The following is a 19741-nucleotide window of genomic DNA, read 5'->3' as shown; positions in this document are numbered from 1 at the left end:
AACGCTGGACGAATCAGTTGCTCGGTCGTAATCTAAACAACTCTTTATAATTCCCTAAATATTTCATTTGAGCTAATTTTACTTCCTAGGGTGTTTTCCCTACATAGTAATTAAAGAATTGAAGTTCAAAGTTCTTTGAACTTTGACCAATTGCTTTTGTTCATCTTTTGGATAAAAGCATCTGCTAAATACAGGTTGTTTTTATATTTGAACAGGAAAGCCAAATCAAATCAGGCCACGAAGATCTTGATCAACATGTTTGTGGCTTTGTTTCTCCTGAATTTATCTTTTTTGTCAAACGAGAGCGTCGCCAACACAGAAGTCAAGGCTGCGTGTGTCTTCATAGCGCTGCTCATGCATTACTCCATGCTGACTACATTCACCTGGTTCTTCATTCAAGCTCTTCATATGTACTTATGGCTCATCAGACAGAACGTCACCATCACAAACTACATGAGGAAGATCACCGTGTTCGGCTGGAGTGAGTTACATCAACAAAACATCTGTTATATTGATACTTTAAGAACGGCAAAGACCAGCAAGTCAGACTGTAAACTCGAGTTCACCTGAGAGGGGAAAAAAAAAAAATTATATTATGGTGTTTTTGTCCTTTTCTTGAGCTGTTAAGAGCATCTGAAAACTTAAAATCAATTTATTTCCGTCAGTGTTACTTAATATTTTATTCTAGTTGTTATTCATATTTTGAATGTTTAAATGTAATTTCATATGTTAAGTTTTCATTTTAATTGTAGTTGAAGTTTAAAGTATTGTATTCGTTTTAAATATTTATATATTGGTGTAATTTTTTTTCAGTTTTTGGATTTTTAAAAAGAATGTCTATATATATATATATTTTTTTTAAATTAATTTTTACTTTCGTTTTAGTTCTTTGTTGCCTTGGTAACAAATTAAGTATGTTTTATATGTTTTGTTCAGTTAACATTTATTTACAGTAACAATTTTTATGGTTTTGGTAAACTACAATAACCCTGGTCTCGTGTGTTTTCAGTGTTTCCGACTCCGATAGTCATAGCTGTTATTTCTGTAGGAGGATATAAAACAATGATTATAAACTCAACGTCTGGAAAAACTACACAAATGTAAGTTGCTTTGATGTTACAAATGCATGAATTAAAGAGGACCTGTTCTTTTTTTCATGTTCAACTAGTGTGTAATCCATGAAAAAGCTCTGCAAAGTTCCAAAGTCCTTCTAGCCGGAGTTCTTCTCTATATCAGTGTCAGTGTTTCTGAACTCCATTGTAGTTTTGAGTTTTCTTCACAATATTCCTCATTTAAATAATTCATAGACATAATAAGTTGAGTTAGTTAGTAGTGTGTTGAAACTGGCAGTTATGGTAAGGGGCGGGACATTTCCCAAACACCAATCAGAACACACTTCTCCAGCTGACCAATCAGAGCACACTGAACTTTTCAGTAGGAGGGGCTTCATAGAGACAGGAACTAAACAGAGCGTTACTGACAGACTGGGAAGAGAGGAACTGCAACAATAGAGAATATGAGGAAAATAATCAACATTCGAACAGGAAAACCTGTTCTAGTAGAGCACAAAAAGAACATCAAGACTCTGTAAAAGAGCATAATAGGTCCTCTTTAATGAAGTTTTAAAGTGTCATCATGTCAACATTGTCTGTTTTCTTCTAATTATAGGTGTTGGATTACAGATCCTTTAATTCACTACATAGTGAACGTTGGCTACTACGCTTTAGTTTTCTTCTTCACGACAGGAATCTTCATCATGATCGTCACTAAGATTGTCCAAGCCCGACACATAAAAGCAGCTGACGGCAAGAGAAAGACGTTCAGAAAGCAGCTCATGATGGTGTTGAGTTTGTTCCTGCTCTTCGGCCTGACGTGGGCTGTGGCGTTCTTCAGTTATGGAGCGATGCTCATTCCCTCATATTACATCTTCACTGTGCTGAACTCGTTTCAGGGTGAGAAACAATCACACAAGTCCTACATGGATGATTGTGTGTGATGCTAACTTTTGGTTTTGTTTTTCCTACAGATTTTAGCAAAATATTTTTGGAGTGATTTTTTAAATGAAAAATTGTTTATTTTATATATATAATTTAAAAAAAAATTTGAAACAATTTTACATTAAAAAAAAATATATATATATTTATATATTTAATCATCCATTCATTTATTAATGTATCCATTTTATTTTATTATTATAAGGGGTTATAATGGCGGTTATTGTAATAATTAAAGGGTTAGTTCACCCAAAAAATGAAAATAATGTCATTAATTACTCACCGTCATGTCGCCCCACACCCGTAAGAACTTCATCTTCAGAACACAAATTAAGATATTGTTGATAAGATCCGATGGCTCAGTGAGGCCTCTATAGAGAGCAAAGTCATTCAAAATCTCAAGATCCATAAAGGTAATATAAACATATTTGAAACAGTTCATGTGAGTTCAGTGGTTCGATCTTAATATTATAAAGCGACACAAATATTTCTTGTGCACCAGAAAAAAAAAAAAAAAACGACTTTTCAACAATATGTTTGGAACGACATGAGGGTGAGTAAAAAATGACATTATTTTTGGGTGAACTAACCCTTTAATTTTAACAAAAGCATTTGGCCTAAAGATTATTTTTAGTCGCATTTTAAAAATATTACACAAATGACTTTAATGATATCTTGGATGTATGTGAATTACATTAAATATGTTCCTCTTACATTTGTTTGTTTGGTTTTTCCAGGGTTTTTCCTCTTCCTGTATTACTACCACATTCACAATGATGTAGCGGGAAGTTTCTCTGATGATCCTGAAAGCTCCAGCTTCACCACAGCCATCACACAGTCCAGTTTTACAGCTTGATAAAATGACTTACAATTTCTGAAACTATGGCTCTTTTTCTCTAAACTCTACACACAAAAAACACGCAAAACATCACACATCTCTGGCAAAATTTATTGAACAAATAAGGTATCAGTGTTTCACACATGCCCGTTGGATGTAGGTAATCGGGAAATGATTATGGCATTTAAATGGCAGTTTCCCAAATGAATCACAAGAGCTGTTATTTCTGAGTGATGTGTCTAATGTAGAGAACTGTGAGTAGAGTTTTGGAAAAACTGCTTGTTTTACAATTGCGAACTGAGTGTAAAGCAACTGCGAACTGTGCTTAATATTAACGATGTTAGGTTTATTGAGTGTTATAATCATCCTGCTGTCCTGTATGTTTCAGCATTTCAGAGACACAAACTGAAAGGGCATCTACTGAACCTCTTTAAAAAACGAATTTGCATCTTTAGGATAAAACTATTGACGGCTATGGGTTCGGATATTTCCTTGATCACGCACATGAATGTGGAATATACTTGGTTACTGAAAATGCAAGAATGAAAACATGGTGTAAAAATCAGATAATGACTTTAATGCGTTATATCTCTGAGAGCCTCTCATGTGATATAATAAATCTGATAAAATGTGCAAAAAAAAATGTAATCATGATGGACTTTCAGTGGCTTTTTTCAAACTTATAAACATGTGAATGTCATTCATTAGACAAGATATTGCCACGAGTGCCATTTAATGTGAAGAAAGACTGTATTTTATTGTTTCTATGAAAAGTGGTAACCCCTGGCCTTTTTTTCTGTATGGAAATATGAATCTCTCTATTGCAAAATAATCTAAATATTGTCTAATAAAGACAAGGTTGTGCTTTCATTGGCATTTTTATTATTATAATGATTTATTAGCTATATTTATGTAGTTCTCTGTGAACAAATGTGACTTGATAAACTGGACCTGACAGTAAAAGAACACTGAAATTCACAGTTAAAGCACAGGATTTTCATGTATGCAAATCTATTGATGTCAGTGTTCCAGTGTCTCTGAGCTGCGGGTCATAATCATACGGCTTCATATGTGAACGGATGAATCTCTCTCTCCTCTTGGACTGTGGACTTTCAAGTCAAGATTGTAATAGGAAAATGCTTTTAAAATTTACTACAAATATCTGTTGAAAAGAAAATTCAACTCTATCAGGCTGTCTTTGGGAATTATGTCTCGACAAAAGCAGAATTTGCTGTGGCTGATGATCGTGGGTTGTGCTTTACGCCAGATAAGTATGTTGCCACTATAATTGATCACTGCTGTCATCACTTTTGGCAATGAAAAACTAAAACAGATCCTAAAACACTTAAAGGAAAATTCATCATTTACTCTCCCTCAAGCTGTTCCAAACCTGTATGAATTTCTTTCTTTTGCTGAACACAATATAAGATATTTTGAAGAATATGGGTAACCAAACAGTTGTGGGGCACCACTGACCAAAATTATACACTATGGAAGTCAATGGTGCCCCACAACTGTTCAGAATCACAGAAATAAGCTATTTTATTTGAATGTGTGAGCGAGACATTAGCTGCTATAGTTACATAACTACGTTGTTGGGGAAAGTACCTTTTAAAAGTAATGTGTATCAATATTGTGCTACTGCCTTAAAAAGTAACTAATTGTTACTTAGTTACATTAACATTATGTTACTTTTGTGTTATTTTATCTCACTTGGGCTGGGCTTGCTTTTTTGTTTTGTAATAACAACAACAAAAGTTCTATCTTTGGCAAATGTAAAGGCCCTTTTCAAACCAAAAGTGACATAAATAAGCCTCAGGCTAAAAGAATGCAAATTGATGTTTGTACAGCAGAACAAACCTTTCAAACAAATGCAGCAGAAGAAAGGGATAACACACTTCAGCATTAGAAATAAAAATATGAATGCTTATCTAAAGTCATTTTTGCTTATTGGTATGGTTGAATTATATCACTGAATGTCAGCAGCAAAGACAGTGGTCAATAAAATTAGATTAAATACATAAAGGCCCGGTTTCACAGACAGGGTTTAGATTAAGCCAGGATTAGGCCTTAGTTCAGTTAGGGCATTTCAATAGCTTTTATAAATGTGCTTTAGCCAAAAAAAAAAAAAAAAACATTACTGGTGTACATCTTGAGACAAAAAGTACATTTATGTTATAAGTATATTTGTGTATATAAGTATATTTGTGTTATTTAACATTTAATTATTGGATGTTTGCGTAATATTCTGATGTTGCATTTTGAGCATAGAATGTAAAAGAGCAAAATCACTCAATTTTGAGTGGATATCTTTGCCAGAAATCACAAGAACCACAGGATTTACTGTAATCTGGAAACAAGTAAAATGTTAAGTCCCTTAGTAAATTTATATTGATTCAAAATGATTTTTCACTTGCACGTTCACAGTCCACTTTGTCTCCCCATTTAATCTTGCAAAGACTCAAGGTTCTTTCTTTTTCTTTGTAAATAAAGTGCATTTTCACCTGTCAGTGTCGAAAGATTTATAGACATATAGATGAAAGATTTATAGATTTTTCTTTACAAGGAGTCATTGGGTTTACATAGTAGTTTAATTAATTTATTAGTTTAGTTTATTTAATAATTAATTTAGAATTTGGACACAGAAAATGGCAATAGTTTCTTTTTTACACTCTACTCTGTATGTTGTTTCAATTCGTAACTTTTCTATTTTTTTGTAATGTTACTTGACAGCTGTTTTCCTCGGGCAAAGGATTGACTATCCAAACAAAGGAATAAGCATAAAAAGTTTGAGAATAATATAGACAAAACAAGGGAAGACTGTCTAAACTTTGTTCATGTGTGAAAGACTTGTTCATTTTGTTTAATGAAAATCACATGAGATTTTGCTGACTAAGTCTTTTTTTCTGAAATTATCAGCATACATTTTTTCCATCTTTTGTATGGCACTGAAAATAAATTGATGACTTTATATTAGGGATGCACCGATACCATTTTTTAAGGACAGAGTACGAGTACCGATACTTTTTTCTAGTACTCGCCGACACCGATACCTATACATTTATTAATTTCGACAGTCAGGAGTGATTTTTTTTTTTTTTGGCCACCCCAATGAAATCAATCACTGGGTCTTACCTGGCCACCACTGAAAAAAACATTCTGGCTACATCCCTGCCAATATGCCAAAGTCAGCTTGAGACTATGGATTTCATTTGGCATCTCTCTCATCTTCACCTGTATAGCTGATAATGAAGAGGCTCTAAAGACATGATCAACATACTCACAAGGCTTGAGCTTGAATAATGACAAATTCAAGAAAGACTTTAGTCAGTAGCTTCTCTTTGTCAAATTGCAACGACTGACAGACTATCCACCATTTATTTATTTAACACATTTCAAGCCTCTAGCATTAATCACTGATGTCCTTGTAACATTCCTTTTTATTATTTCAACAGGTACATCATTAGGAACTCCAGAGTGTTGCCAACTGCCCTCAGAACAATGTAGGATTGAACTTAAAGAACTATTATTTATTTGTAATATTTATCTCATTACACATATTCAGGTTACAAATAGTCACAAAGATCTTACTTTAAAAATAAGGCAGATACTGTATGCTTTGATAATTATGTTGATTTGTGTGTTATGTTCTCTTGAGGTTGTCTGAAAATCTCTACTGTTACCTTTCAAGAGATATGTAGAAATGCTGTATATGATGATACATGCAGTGGTAAGTCAGTCATAAAATTCATCAGTTGTTTCAGTTTCCTGTTTCCCACCCACCAAACTTTGATTTCAAAATCAAGAAAATTATCATTCAACATATAAATAATCATATTTCTAAGTAAAAATTTAAATAGTAAAAATGTAATCAAGTTAGTCCATTTTAATTCTACATGTTTTCCAGCTCTTGCTCACAATGATTTTGCACCAGCATGTTTTTGCTTAGCATACACTGAAAGTCTTACATGTTCTTTATTGTTATTTCTTGACCAAATGAATAGACAGGTAAACACAAATCTGCTTATTCTTCTCAGTTGTTATCTTTATTACAGTGTTAATAATGTTAATAATGCATATGCAAAATAAGATAAACATGCATCAGGGCTTTAGAGTGCGACCAATTTGGTCGCATATGCAACCTAATTTCTTAATGGTGCGACTAAAAAACAGCTCTCGCGATCTCACCTGAGAACATTCGCCAGTATGGAGAAACTCTCACGATACCATCTGAGAAAGCAAGACATGAGCAATTGATCTCAGATTAATGGATCTACTACAAACATTACTATAATAAAGAATTGATCTCAGACTAACGGCTCTATTATAAACATTACATATGTTACAAAATAAAACAATGAAACAATTAATTAATTGACTATTTCGCCATTCCATTTTCATCTCTTTTAACCACAAACAATGTTAAAACAAAAGTTACTTTGTATATTGAACAGAACTATGACTGTATTAACTGTCCAAATGTTAATCACTACTGAATAGTGATTAATATTATGAATACTTAGTGTGGTAACAATAGAGTATCCCTTCATTTGGACACAGTGGAAGATCTGATCAGAATCAGTGTAGAGGGGCCATGTCTGGAAGATTTTGATGCGAGATTTTCAGTTTGAAGCCCTTAAAACACTCAATTTAGATTTTCTTTTTATTTCATTTATCTTGAGATGTTTTAAGTTTAAATTTCAGCTCAGTGAAGCACTTTAAGCACCAACACTTTTTCATTAAGTTACCTTTCTTGTAGAATTGAGCTTCAAATACAGAACTTTAGGTTGACCAGATTATTAGTTAATCAGGTACAGGTCAATATTGCTTATATGGACAGTGATTTTTTAAAAAAAAGTGAACTTGTAAAACTGCAGTGTTAGATGCGATGTGGTCAAAAATTTGGGTGCACCTAACTTTTGTGCTGGTGCACCTAAGAAAAAAAGTTAGGCGCACCAGTGCATAAAGTAAGTCTAGAGCCCTGAATGCATGCTGAAATTACAATACATTTATTGGTTTATAAATAACACAATTTCTTAGATCACTTTAATCTTTGAAACTCAATTACACAGATATATAACTAAAATTCATCTCTTATTTATTTTTGTTAAAGAGAATGAAGGAAGCAAATACATTCAGCAAATTAATGGGAGTGAACAGATATGTGTCAACTGCAGTCTGCTTTTTAATGGGAGTGAATGGATATGTGTCATTTGTGTTGATGAAAGATCAACTACTGTCACACCACTGTCACAGACAACCACTAACTATCCAGCTACCAGTTTCACACAAAATGAGACAACTAACAACCCAACTACCAGTTTCACACAAAATGAGACAACTAACGATCCAACTGCCGGTTTCACACAAAATGAGACAACTAACAATCCAGCCACCAGTTTCAAACAAATTGAGACAACTAACAACCCAACTACCAGTTTCACACAAAATGAGACAACTAACGATCCAACTACCAGTTTCACACAAAATGAGACAACTACAATTCCAGCTACCAGTTTCACACAAATTGAGACAACTAACAACCCAACTACCAGTTTCACACCATCTGAGACAACTAACAATCCAGCTACCAGTTTCACACAAATTGAGACAACTAACAATCCAACTGCCGGTTTCACACCATCTGAGACAACTAACAATCCAACTACTGGTTTCACACAAAATGAGACAACTACCAATCCAGCCACCAGTTTCACACAAAATGAGACAACTACCAGTCCAGCCACCAGTTTAACACAAATTGAGACAACTAACAACCCAACTACCAGTTTCACACAAAATGAGACAACTACCAATCCAGCCACCAGTTTCACACAAAATGAGACAACTACCAGTCCAGCCACCAGTTTAACACAAATTGAGACAACTAACAACCCAACTACCAGTTTCACACAAAATGAGACAACTACCAATCCAGCCACCAGTTTCACACAAAATGAGACAACTACCAATCCAGCCACCAGTTTCACACAAAATGAGACAACTACCAGTCCAGCCACCAGTTTAACACAAATTGAGACAACTAACAACCCAACTACCAGTTTCACACAAAATGAGACAACTAACAATCCAGCCACCAGTTTCACACAAAATGAGACAACTAATAATCCAGCTACCAGTTTCACACAAATTGAGACAACTAACAATCCAACTACTGGTTTCACACAAAATGAGACAACTAACAATCCAACTACCAGTTTCACACAAATTGAGACAACTACCAATCCAGCCACCAGTTTCACACAAATTGAGACAACTACCAATCCAGCCACCAGTTTCACACAAAATGAGACAACTACCAATCCAGCCACCAGTTTCACACAAATTGAGACAACTACCAATCCAGCCACCAGTTTCACACAAATTGAGACAACTACCAATCCAGCCACCAGTTTCACACAAATTGAGACAACTACCAATCCAGCTACCGGTTTCACACCATCTGAGACAACTAACGATCCAGCTACCAGTTTCACACAACATGAGACAACTAACGATCCAACTACCACTGTCAGACAAAATGAGACAACTAACGATCCAACTACCAGTGTCAGACAACATGAGACAACTAACGATCCAACTACCAGTGTCAGACAACATGAGACAACTAACGATCCAACTACCAGTGTCAGACAACATGAGACAACTAACAATCCAGCTACCGGTTTCACACAACATGAGACAACTAACAATCCAGCCACCAGTTTCACACAAAATGAGACAACTAACAATCAAACTACCAGTGTCAGACAACATGAGACAACTAACAATCCAGCTACCGGTTTCACACAACATGAGACAACTAACAATCCAGCTACCGGTTTCACACAACATGAGACAACTAACAATCCAGCTACCAGTTTCACACAACATGAGACAACTAACAATCCAGCTACCGGTTTCACACAAAATGAGACAACTAACAAACCAGCTACCGGTTTCACACAAAATGAGACAACTAACAATCCAGCTACCAGTTTCACACAACATGAGACAACTAACAATCCAGCCACCAGTTTCACACAACATGAGACAACTAACAATCAAACTACCGGTTTCACACAAAATGAGACAACTAACAATCCAGCTACCGGTTTCACACAAAATGAGACAACTAACAATCCAGCTACCGGTTTCACACAAAATGAGACAACTAACAATCCAGCTACCGGTTTCACACAACATGAGACAACTAACAATCCAGCCACCAGTTTCACACAAAATGAGACAACTAACAATCCAGCTACCAGTTTCACACAACATGAGACAACTAACAATCCAGCTACCGGTTTCACACAAAATGAGACAACTAACAAACCAGCTACCGGTTTCACACAAAATGAGACAACTAACAATCCAGCTACCAGTTTCACACAACATGAGACAACTAACAATCCAGCCACCAGTTTCACACAAAATGAGACAACTAACAATCCAGCTACCAGTTTCACACAACATGAGACAACTAACAATCCAGCCACCAGTTTCACACAAAATGAGACAACTAACAATCCAGCTACCGGTTTCACACAAAATGAGACAACTAACAATCCAGCTACCGGTTTCACACAACATGAGACAACTAACAATCCAGCCACCAGTTTCACACAAAATGAGACAACTAACAATCCAGCTACCAGTTTCACACAACATGAGACAACTAACAATCCAGCTACCGGTTTCACACAAAATGAGACAACTAACAATCCAGCTACCAGTTTCACACAACATGAGACAATTAACAATCCAGCCACCAGTTTCACACAAAATGAGACAACTAACAATCCAGCTACCGGTTTCACACAAAATGAGACAACTAACAATCCAGCTACCGGTTTCACACAAAATGAGACAACTAACAATCCAGCTACCGGTTTCACACAACATGAGACAACTAACAATCCAGCCACCAGTTTCACACAAAATGAGACAACTAACAATCCAGCTACCAGTTTCACACAACATGAGACAACTAACAATCCAGCCACCAGTTTCACACAAAATGAGACAACTAACAATCCAGCTACCAGTTTCACACAAAATGAGACAACTAACAATCCAGCTACCGGTTTCACACAAAATGAGACAACTAACAATCCAGCTACCGGTTTCACACAAAATGAGACAACTAACAATCCAGCTACCAGTTTCAGACAAATTGAGACAACTAACAATCCAACTACAAGTTTCACACCATCTGAGAAAACTAACGATCCAGCTACCAGTTTCAGACAAATTGAGACAACTAACAATCCAACTACAAGTTTCACACCATCTGAGAAAACTAATAATCCAGCTACCAGTTTCAGACAAATTGAGACAACTAACAATCCAGCTACCAGTTTCAGACAAAATGAGACAACTAATAATCCAACTTCCGGTTTCAGACAAAATGAGACAGCTAGCAATCCAGCTACCAGTTTCAGACAAATTGAGACAACTAACAATCCAACTACAAGTTTCACACCATCTGAGACAACTAACGATCCAGCTACCAGTTTCAGACAAATTGAGACAACTAACAATCCAACTACAAGTTTCACACCATCTGAGAAAACTAACGATCCAGCTACCAGTTTCAGACAAATTGAGACAACTAACAATCCAACTACAAGTTTCACACCATCTGAGAAAACTAACGATCCAGCTACCAGTTTCAGGCAAATTGAGACAACTAACAATCCAGCTACCAGTTTCAGAAAAAATGAGACAACTAATAATCCAACTTCCAGTTTCAGACAAAATGAGACAGCTAACGATCCAGCTACCAGTTTCAGACAAACTGAGACAACTAACGATCCAACTACCAGTGTCAGACAACATGAGACAACAAACGATCCAGCTACCAGTTTCACACAACATGAGACAACTAATAATCCAACTACCAGTGTCAGACAACATGAGACAACTAACGATCCAGCTACCAGTGTCAGACAACATGAGACAACTAACGATCCAGCTACCAGTTTCACACAACATGAGACAACTAACGATCCAACTACCAGTGTCAGACAACATAGGACAACTAACGATCCAACTACCAGTGTCAGACAACATAGGACAACTAACGATCCAACTACCAGTGTCAGACAACATGAGACAACTAACGATCCAACTACCAGTGTCAGACAACATGAGACAACTAACGATCCAACTACCAGTGTCAGACAACATGAGACAACTAACGATCCAACTACCAGTGTCAGACAACATGAGACAACTAACGATCCAACTACCAGTGTCAGACAACATGAGACAACTAACGATCCAACTACCAGTTTCAGACAAAATGAGACAGCTAGCAATCCAGCTACCAGTTTCAGACAAATTGAGACAACTAACAATCCAGCTACCAGTTTCAGACAAATTGAGACAACTAACAATCCAGCCACCAGTTTCACACAAAATGAGACAACTAACAATCCAGCTACCAGTTTCACACAAAATGAGACAACTAACAATCCAGCTACCGGTTTCACACAAAATGAGACAACTAACAATCCAGCTACCGGTTTCACACAAAATGAGACAACTAACAATCCAGCTACCGGTTTCACACAAAATGAGACAACTAACAATCCAGCTACAAGTTTCACACAATCTGAGACAACTAACAATCCAGCTACCAGTTTCAGACAAATTGAGACAACTAACAATCCAGCCACCAGTTTCACACAACATGAGACAACTAACAATCCAGCTACCAGTTTAACAGACAAAATGAGACAACTAACAATCCAGCTACCAGTTTCAGACAAAATGAGACAACTAACAATCCAGCCACCGGTTTCACACAAAATGAGACAACTAACAATCCAGCCACCAGTTTCACACAACATGAGACAACTAACAATCCAGCTACCGGTTTCACACAAAATGAGACAACTAACAATCCAACTACCGGTTTAACACAAAATGAGACAACTAACAATCCAGCTACCGGTTTCACACAAAATGAGACAACTAACAATCCAGCCACCAGTTTCACACAAAATGAGACAACTAACAATCCAGCCACCAGTTTCACACAACATGAGACAACTAACAATCCAGCTACCAGTTTCAGACAAAATGAGACAACTAACGATCCAGCTACCAGTTTCAGACAAATTGAGACAACTAACAATCCAACTACAAGTTTCACACCATCTGAGAAAACTAACGATCCAGCTACCAGTTTCAGACAAATTGAGACAACTAACAATCCAGCTACCAGTTTCAGACAAATTGAGACAACTAACAATCCAGCTACCAGTTTCAGAAAAAATGAGACAACTAATAATCCAACTTCCGGTTTCAGACAAAATGAGACAACTAACAATCCAACTACAAGTTTCACACCATCTGAGACAACTAACGATCCAGCTACCAGTTTCAGACAACATGAGACAACTAACGATCTAACTACCAGTGTCAGTCAACATGAGACAACTAACGATCCAGCTACCAGTTTCACACAACATGAGACAACTAACGATCCAACTACCAGTGTCAGACAACATGAGACGACTAACGATCCAACTACCAGTGTCAGACAACATGAGACAACTAACGATCCAACTACCAGTTTCACAACATCTGAGACAACTAACGATCCAGCTACCAGTTTCACACAACATGAGACAACTAACGATCCAACTACCAGTGTCAGACAACATGAGACAACTAACGATCCAACTACCAGTTTCACACAAAATGAGACAACTAACGATCCAACTACCAGTTTCACACAACATGAGACAACTAACGATCCAACAACCAGTTTCACACAAAATGAGACAACTAACGATCCAGCTACCGGTTTCACACAAAATGAGACAACTAACAATCCAGCCACCGGTTTCACACAAAATGAGACAACTAACAATCCAGCTACCGGTTTAACACAAAATGAGACAACTAACAATCCAGCTACCGGTTTCACACAAAATGAGACAACTAACAATCCAGCCACCAGTTTCACACAACATGAGACAACTAACAATCCAGCTACCGGTTTCACACAAAATGAGACAACTAACAATCCAGCTACCGGTTTCACACAAAATGAGACAACTAACAATCCAGCCACCAGTTTCACACAAAATGAGACAACTAACAATCCAGCCACCAGTTTCACACAACATGAGACAACTAACAATCCAGCTACCAGTTTCAGACAAAATGAGACAACTAACGATCCAGCTACCAGTTTCAGACAAATTGAGACAACTAACAATCCAACTACAAGTTTCACACCATCTGAGAAAACTAACGATCCAGCTACCAGTTTCAGACAAATTGAGACAACTAACAATCCAGCTACCAGTTTCAGAAAAAATGAGACAACTAATAATCCAACTTCCGGTTTCAGACAAAATGAGACAACTAACAATCCAACTACAAGTTTCACACCATCTGAGACAACTAACGATCCAGCTACCAGTTTCAGACAAATTGAGACAACTAACAATCCAACTACAAGTTTCACACCATCTGAGAAAACTAACGATCCAGCTACCAGTTTCAGACAAATTGAGACAACTAACAATCCAACTACAAGTTTCACACCATCTGAGAAAACTAACAATCCAGCTACCAGTTTCAGACAAATTGAGACAACTAACAATCCAGCTACCAGTTTCAGACAAAATGAGACAACTAATAATCCAACTTCCAGTTTCAGACAAAATGAGACAACTAACGATCCAGCTACCAGTTTCAGACAAATTGAGACAACTAACAATCCAACTACAAGTTTCACACCATCTGAGAAAACTAATAATCCAGCTACCAGTTTCAGACAAAATGAGACAACTAACAATCCAGCTACCAGTGTCAGACAACATGAGACAACTAATAATCCAGCTACCAGTTTCAGACAAAATGAGACAACTAATAATCCAGCTACCAGTTTAGGACAAAATGAGACAACTAATAATCCAGCTACCAGTTTCAGACAAAATGAGACAACTAACAATCCAGCTACCAGTTTCAGACAAAATGAGACAACTAACAATCCAGCTACCAGTTTCAGACAAAATGAGACAACTAATAATCCAGCTACCAGTTTCAGACAAAGTGAGACAACTAACAATCCAGCTACCAGTTTCAGACAAAATGAGACAACTAACAATCCAGCTACCAGTTTCAGGCAAAGTGAGACAACTAACAATCCAGCTACCAGTTTCAGACAAAGTGAGACAACTAACAATCCAGCCACCAGTTTCAGACAAAGTGAGACAACTAACAATCCAGCTACCAGTTTCAGACAAAGTGAGACAACTAACAATCCAGCTACCAGTTTCAGGCAAAGTGAGACAACTAACAATCCAGCTACCAGTTTCAGACAAAGTGAGACAACTAACAATCCAGCTACCAGTTTCAGACAAAGTGAGACAACTAACAATCCAGCTACCAGTGTCAGACAACATGAGACAACTAACAATCCAGCTACCAGTGTCAGACAACATGAGACAACTAACAATCCAGCTACCAGTTTCAGACAAAATGAGACAACTAATAATCCAGCTACCAGTTTCAGACAAGGTGAGACAACTAACAATCCAGCTACCAGTGTCAGACAACATGAGACAACTAACAATCCAGCTACCAGTTTCAGACAAAATGAGACAACTAATAATCCAGCTACCAGTTTCAGACAAAGTGAGACAACTAACAATCCAGCTACCAGTTTCAGACAAAATGAGACAACTAACAATCCAGCTACCAGTTTCAGGCAAAGTGAGACAACTAACAATCCAGCTACCAGTTTCAGACAAAGTGAGACAACTAACAATCCAGCCACCAGTTTCAGACAAAGTGAGACAACTAACAATCCAGCTACCAGTTTCAGACAAAGTGAGACAACTAACAATCCAGCTACCAGTTTCAGGCAAAGTGAGACAACTAACAATCCAGCAACCAGTTTCAGACAAAGTGAGACAACTAACAATCCAGCTACCAGTGTCAGACAACATGAGACAACTAACAATCCAGCTACCAGTGTCAGACAACATGAGACAACTAACAATCCAGCTACCAGTGTCAGACAACATGAGACAACTAACAATCCAGCTACCAGTTTCAGACAAAATGAGACAACTAATAATCCAGCTACCAGTTTCAGACAAAGTGAGACAACTAATAATCCAGCTACCAGTTTCAGACAAAGTGAGACAACTAACAATCCAGCTACCAGTGTCAGACAACATGAGACAACTAACAATCCAGCTACCAGTTTCAGACAAAATGAGACAACTAACAATCCAGCTACCAGTTTCAGACAAAATGAGACAACTAATAATCCAGCTACCAGTTTCAGACAAAGTGAGACAACTAATAATCCAGCTACCAGTTTCAGACAAAGTGAGACAACTAATAATCCAGCTACCAGTTTCAGACAAAATGAGACAACTAACAATCCAGCTACCAGTTTCAGACAAAACGAGGCAACTAACAATCCAACTACAAGTTTCACACCATCTGAGACAACTAACAATCCAACTACCAGTTTCAGACAAAGTGAGACAACTAACAATCCAGCTACCAGTTTCAGACAAAGTGAGACAACTAGCAATCCAGCTACCAGTTTCAGACAAAATGAGACAACTAACAATCCAGCTACCAGTTTCAGACAAAGTGAGACAACTAACAATCCAGCTACCGGTTTCAGACAAAGTGAGACAACTAACAATCCAGCTACCAGTTTCAGACAAAATGAGACAACTAACAATCCAGCTACCAGTTTCAGACAAAACGAGACAACTAACAATCCAACTACAAGTTTCACACCATCTGAGACAACTAACAATCCAACTACCAGTTTCAGACAAAGTGAGACAACTAACAATCCAGCTACCAGTTTCAGACAAAGTGAGACAACTAGCAATCCAGCTACCAGTTTCAGACAAAATGAGACAACTAACAATCCAGCTACCAGTTTCAGACAAAGTGAGACAACTAACAATCCAGCTACCGGTTTCAGACAAAGTGAGACAACTAATAATCCAGCTACCAGTTTCAGACAAAATGAGACAACTAACAATCCAGCTACCAGTTTCAGACAAAACGAGACAACTAACAATCCAACTACAAGTTTCACACCATCTGAGACAACTAACGATCCAGCCACCAGTTTCAGACAAAACGAGACAACTAACAATCCAACTACAAGTTTCACACCATCTGAGACAATTAACAATCCAGCTACCAGTTTCAGACAAAGTGAGACAACTAACAATCCAACTACCAGTTTCACACCATCTGAGACAACTAACAATCCAACTACCAGTTTCAGACAAAGTGAGACAAATAACAATCCAACTACCAGTTTCAGACAAAGTGAGACAACTAACAATCCAGCCACCAGTTTCAGACAAAACGAGACAACTAACAATCCAGCTACCAGTTTCAGACAAAACGAGACAACTAACAATCCAACTACAAGTTTCACACCATCTGAGACAATTAACAATCCAGCTACCAGTTTCAGACAAAGTGAGACAACTAACAATCCAACTACCAGTTTCACACCATCTGAGACAACTAACAATCCAACTACCAGTTTCAGACAAAGTGAGACAAATAACAATCCAACTACCAGTTTCAGACAAAACGAGACAACTAATAATACCAGTTTCACACCATCTGTGACAATTTACAAATCCACTACCATTCTTCAAACATCTGAGATAATTTACAATCTAACTGCAGATGATTTAAAAGACAAGGGTGGATTAATTAATCCCGCAAAAGCATCGTAAGTGTGTGGTTACCAGTGAATTTTAAAATGATATCTCTATTACTGAATACAGAGTGATTATTCAATTTTGCAGAGACACTTTGGACAATCTTGAGTCTGTAATGGAGCAAATGGAAAAAAACAATAAAACCAACACACGGATTGTCATGGGGGATATTATTGGTCTTCTTCACATACAAGCCAATAACACAGAAACCAGAGACATGTGTTACTCTTCAGATCCAAACAGGATAGACGTAAGTCTGAACATTAAAACATGGTATGATTCTTCCTTTATTATGATAATTCTTCTTTTTTTTCAGTTTGCTGACTGTCAAAGTGACCTGAAGACAGACATTCCCTGGTCTGTAAAGATTCCCAGTGAGGCCTTTAATAAATCAAGACTGGAAAACAATGGCAGGGCATTACTTGGAGTTCTACGGTTCAAAAACATGGGAAAGGTACTCAAAATTAAAAAATAAATAAATAAATAAATAAAACTGAAAATAGTTAAAAATTCTATTTTTGTGTTCTAGTGAAAATAGATACATTTTAATAAGATACATTTTCTTTTAACTTTGTTTTGTTTCTTTTATCTATTGTATTATACACATGTGTTTTTATTTGATTTGCTGTATTTCTTATTTAGGATGAAACAAAAAATTACTTGGTTTTGAACAATGAGGTTTATGGAATAACGATGGGTGCCAACATCTCCAACCTTACTAACAATATAGAAATGGTCTTTAAACAGAAAGATCTGGTAATGAAGGTTTTCTTGTGAATCTTATTTTGTTATAATAATCAGACACTGTGAAAGCAAAATAAAAATCAAACATGTTCTTACAGGTTGGTGAGGCGTCCTGCAGTTCTTGGGATGGAAAAGGTAAAGTCACTTATGGCTGTATTGATCAGTTCCCATCAAGTTATTTCACACAATTAATTTCATTCATCACTCTCTTTTCATCAAAGGAAATCTTACATGGACGACGTCCGGCTGTGAGACAGAAAAAGTCGACAATAACACCATAAAGTGCTTGTGTTCACATCTGACGTTCTTTGCAGTGCTGATGGTGAGAAGCTTCTCAGAGTTTCATTTAAAGTCCAATGAAATCAATATCACAGTCTTTTAGCTAGAAAACTTGTTGTGACGATTTGCACAGTTATTAATCAATTTATGGGTGGAATATGAATATCATAATTGATAAGGTTTTATGAATTATTTATAATGCACATACTGACCCAAGGGGGAATAAACCATATATGGTGAATTAACTACAACGAATTATAATCAATCACATATATGATTAGTTCTGTTTTAACAATTATGTAGAGAACTATCGGTCCGTCCAGCAAACCGGTAAGTTCCACAGACTCTTACGACAGAAATATTACCCTCTGGCCACGAAGATAAGTTTCTATGGTAGCAAATGTAAAGCCAGGATATTAGAATCAGAACGTTAAAGTGACTCGGTTGTTGATAAATGAGCAAGTGAACAAAATAAGCATGGGTATGATGAATTTAATATACAGAACAGGTAATACAAAGGTTATACGGATAAATGTACACAAGTAGATACAAATACATATAGGTGAAGGTAAAGGCAGAAACGAAAGAGATGATCAAAGCATGGCAAATTGCAACAGTCACCTTTAAGAGCCAGCAAGGAAACTCAGAATTTAAAATCGTAAAACGTTATACTTGCATAGGTTCGTTGGGGTGCTTAGAGTTTCGGAGCGCTCGGTTTGATAGTTGTTTCTTCTTCCAGAGGTTGTTTCGGCAAAGTTTCAAATGAAGGTTTAACTGTTGTAATATGACCGGAAAATAAAGAAGAGAGTCCGTCTTGACGGCAGGAACTCGTGCAGAAAACTTGTGCATCGAAAAGACGTGTGTCTTGGTATTTTAAGGACAACAGGCCAGAACGCCTTCTTGATAGCGTCCTCCAATGATAGCGTTGCAATTTGGCGGTTTTCCACATCCCTTTGTCCTGTCCAACGAGTTAATTTATGGTATGTCAAATCGGTGCATTTTCTTCATAGTGCTATTAAACACTGAACGATGCATTTGACAGAAATGTAACGTACATGGGTGAATAGCTCGGACTCACAGCTTTACGGAGAGATCAAACTCGACAGGTGTCTCTCATCCCATAAAGAAGATACACT

At 36.9% G+C, this 19741-nt stretch overlaps 1 protein-coding gene across 1 annotated transcript; it reads left to right on the top strand.

The window, feature by feature from the left end:
- The first annotated feature begins 255 nt into the window (after window positions 1-255).
- Window positions 256-18708, top strand: LOC137006309 (mucin-3B-like). Its single transcript, XM_067366942.1, has 11 exons — window positions 256-481; window positions 1683-1952; window positions 2732-2836; window positions 7946-10882; window positions 10994-12286; window positions 12595-17593; window positions 17670-17832; window positions 17899-18036; window positions 18225-18338; window positions 18425-18461; window positions 18548-18708. Exons 1-11 carry the CDS (start codon window positions 256-258, stop codon window positions 18706-18708), a joined length of 10443 nt encoding a protein of 3480 aa, XP_067223043.1.
- Window positions 18709-19741: the final 1033 nt, after the last annotated feature.

This window comes from Chanodichthys erythropterus, chromosome 18 (assembly GCF_024489055.1).
Source record: "Chanodichthys erythropterus isolate Z2021 chromosome 18, ASM2448905v1, whole genome shotgun sequence".
NCBI classification, from domain to species: domain Eukaryota; kingdom Metazoa; phylum Chordata; class Actinopteri; order Cypriniformes; family Xenocyprididae; genus Chanodichthys; species Chanodichthys erythropterus.
The sequence above is the reverse complement of the archived record's forward strand: the minus strand, read 5'-3'. Positions and strand labels throughout refer to the sequence as shown.

What these genes read in the sequence shown, in the direction of transcription:
- LOC137006309 (XM_067366942.1), top strand. Translation starts at nt 256, where the DNA reads ATGTTTGTGGCTTTGTTTCTCCTGAATTTATCTTTTTTGTCAAACGAG. An exon ending in TGTGCTGAACTCGTTTCAGG is followed by an intron (nt 1,953 to 2,731) that starts GTGAGAAACAAT and finishes TGGTTTTTCCAG; the next exon opens with GGTTTTTCCTCTTCCTGTAT. An exon ending in AACTAACAATCCAGCTACCA is followed by an intron (nt 12,287 to 12,594) that starts GTTTCACACAAA and finishes CTAACAATCCAG; the next exon opens with CTACCAGTTTCAGACAAAAT.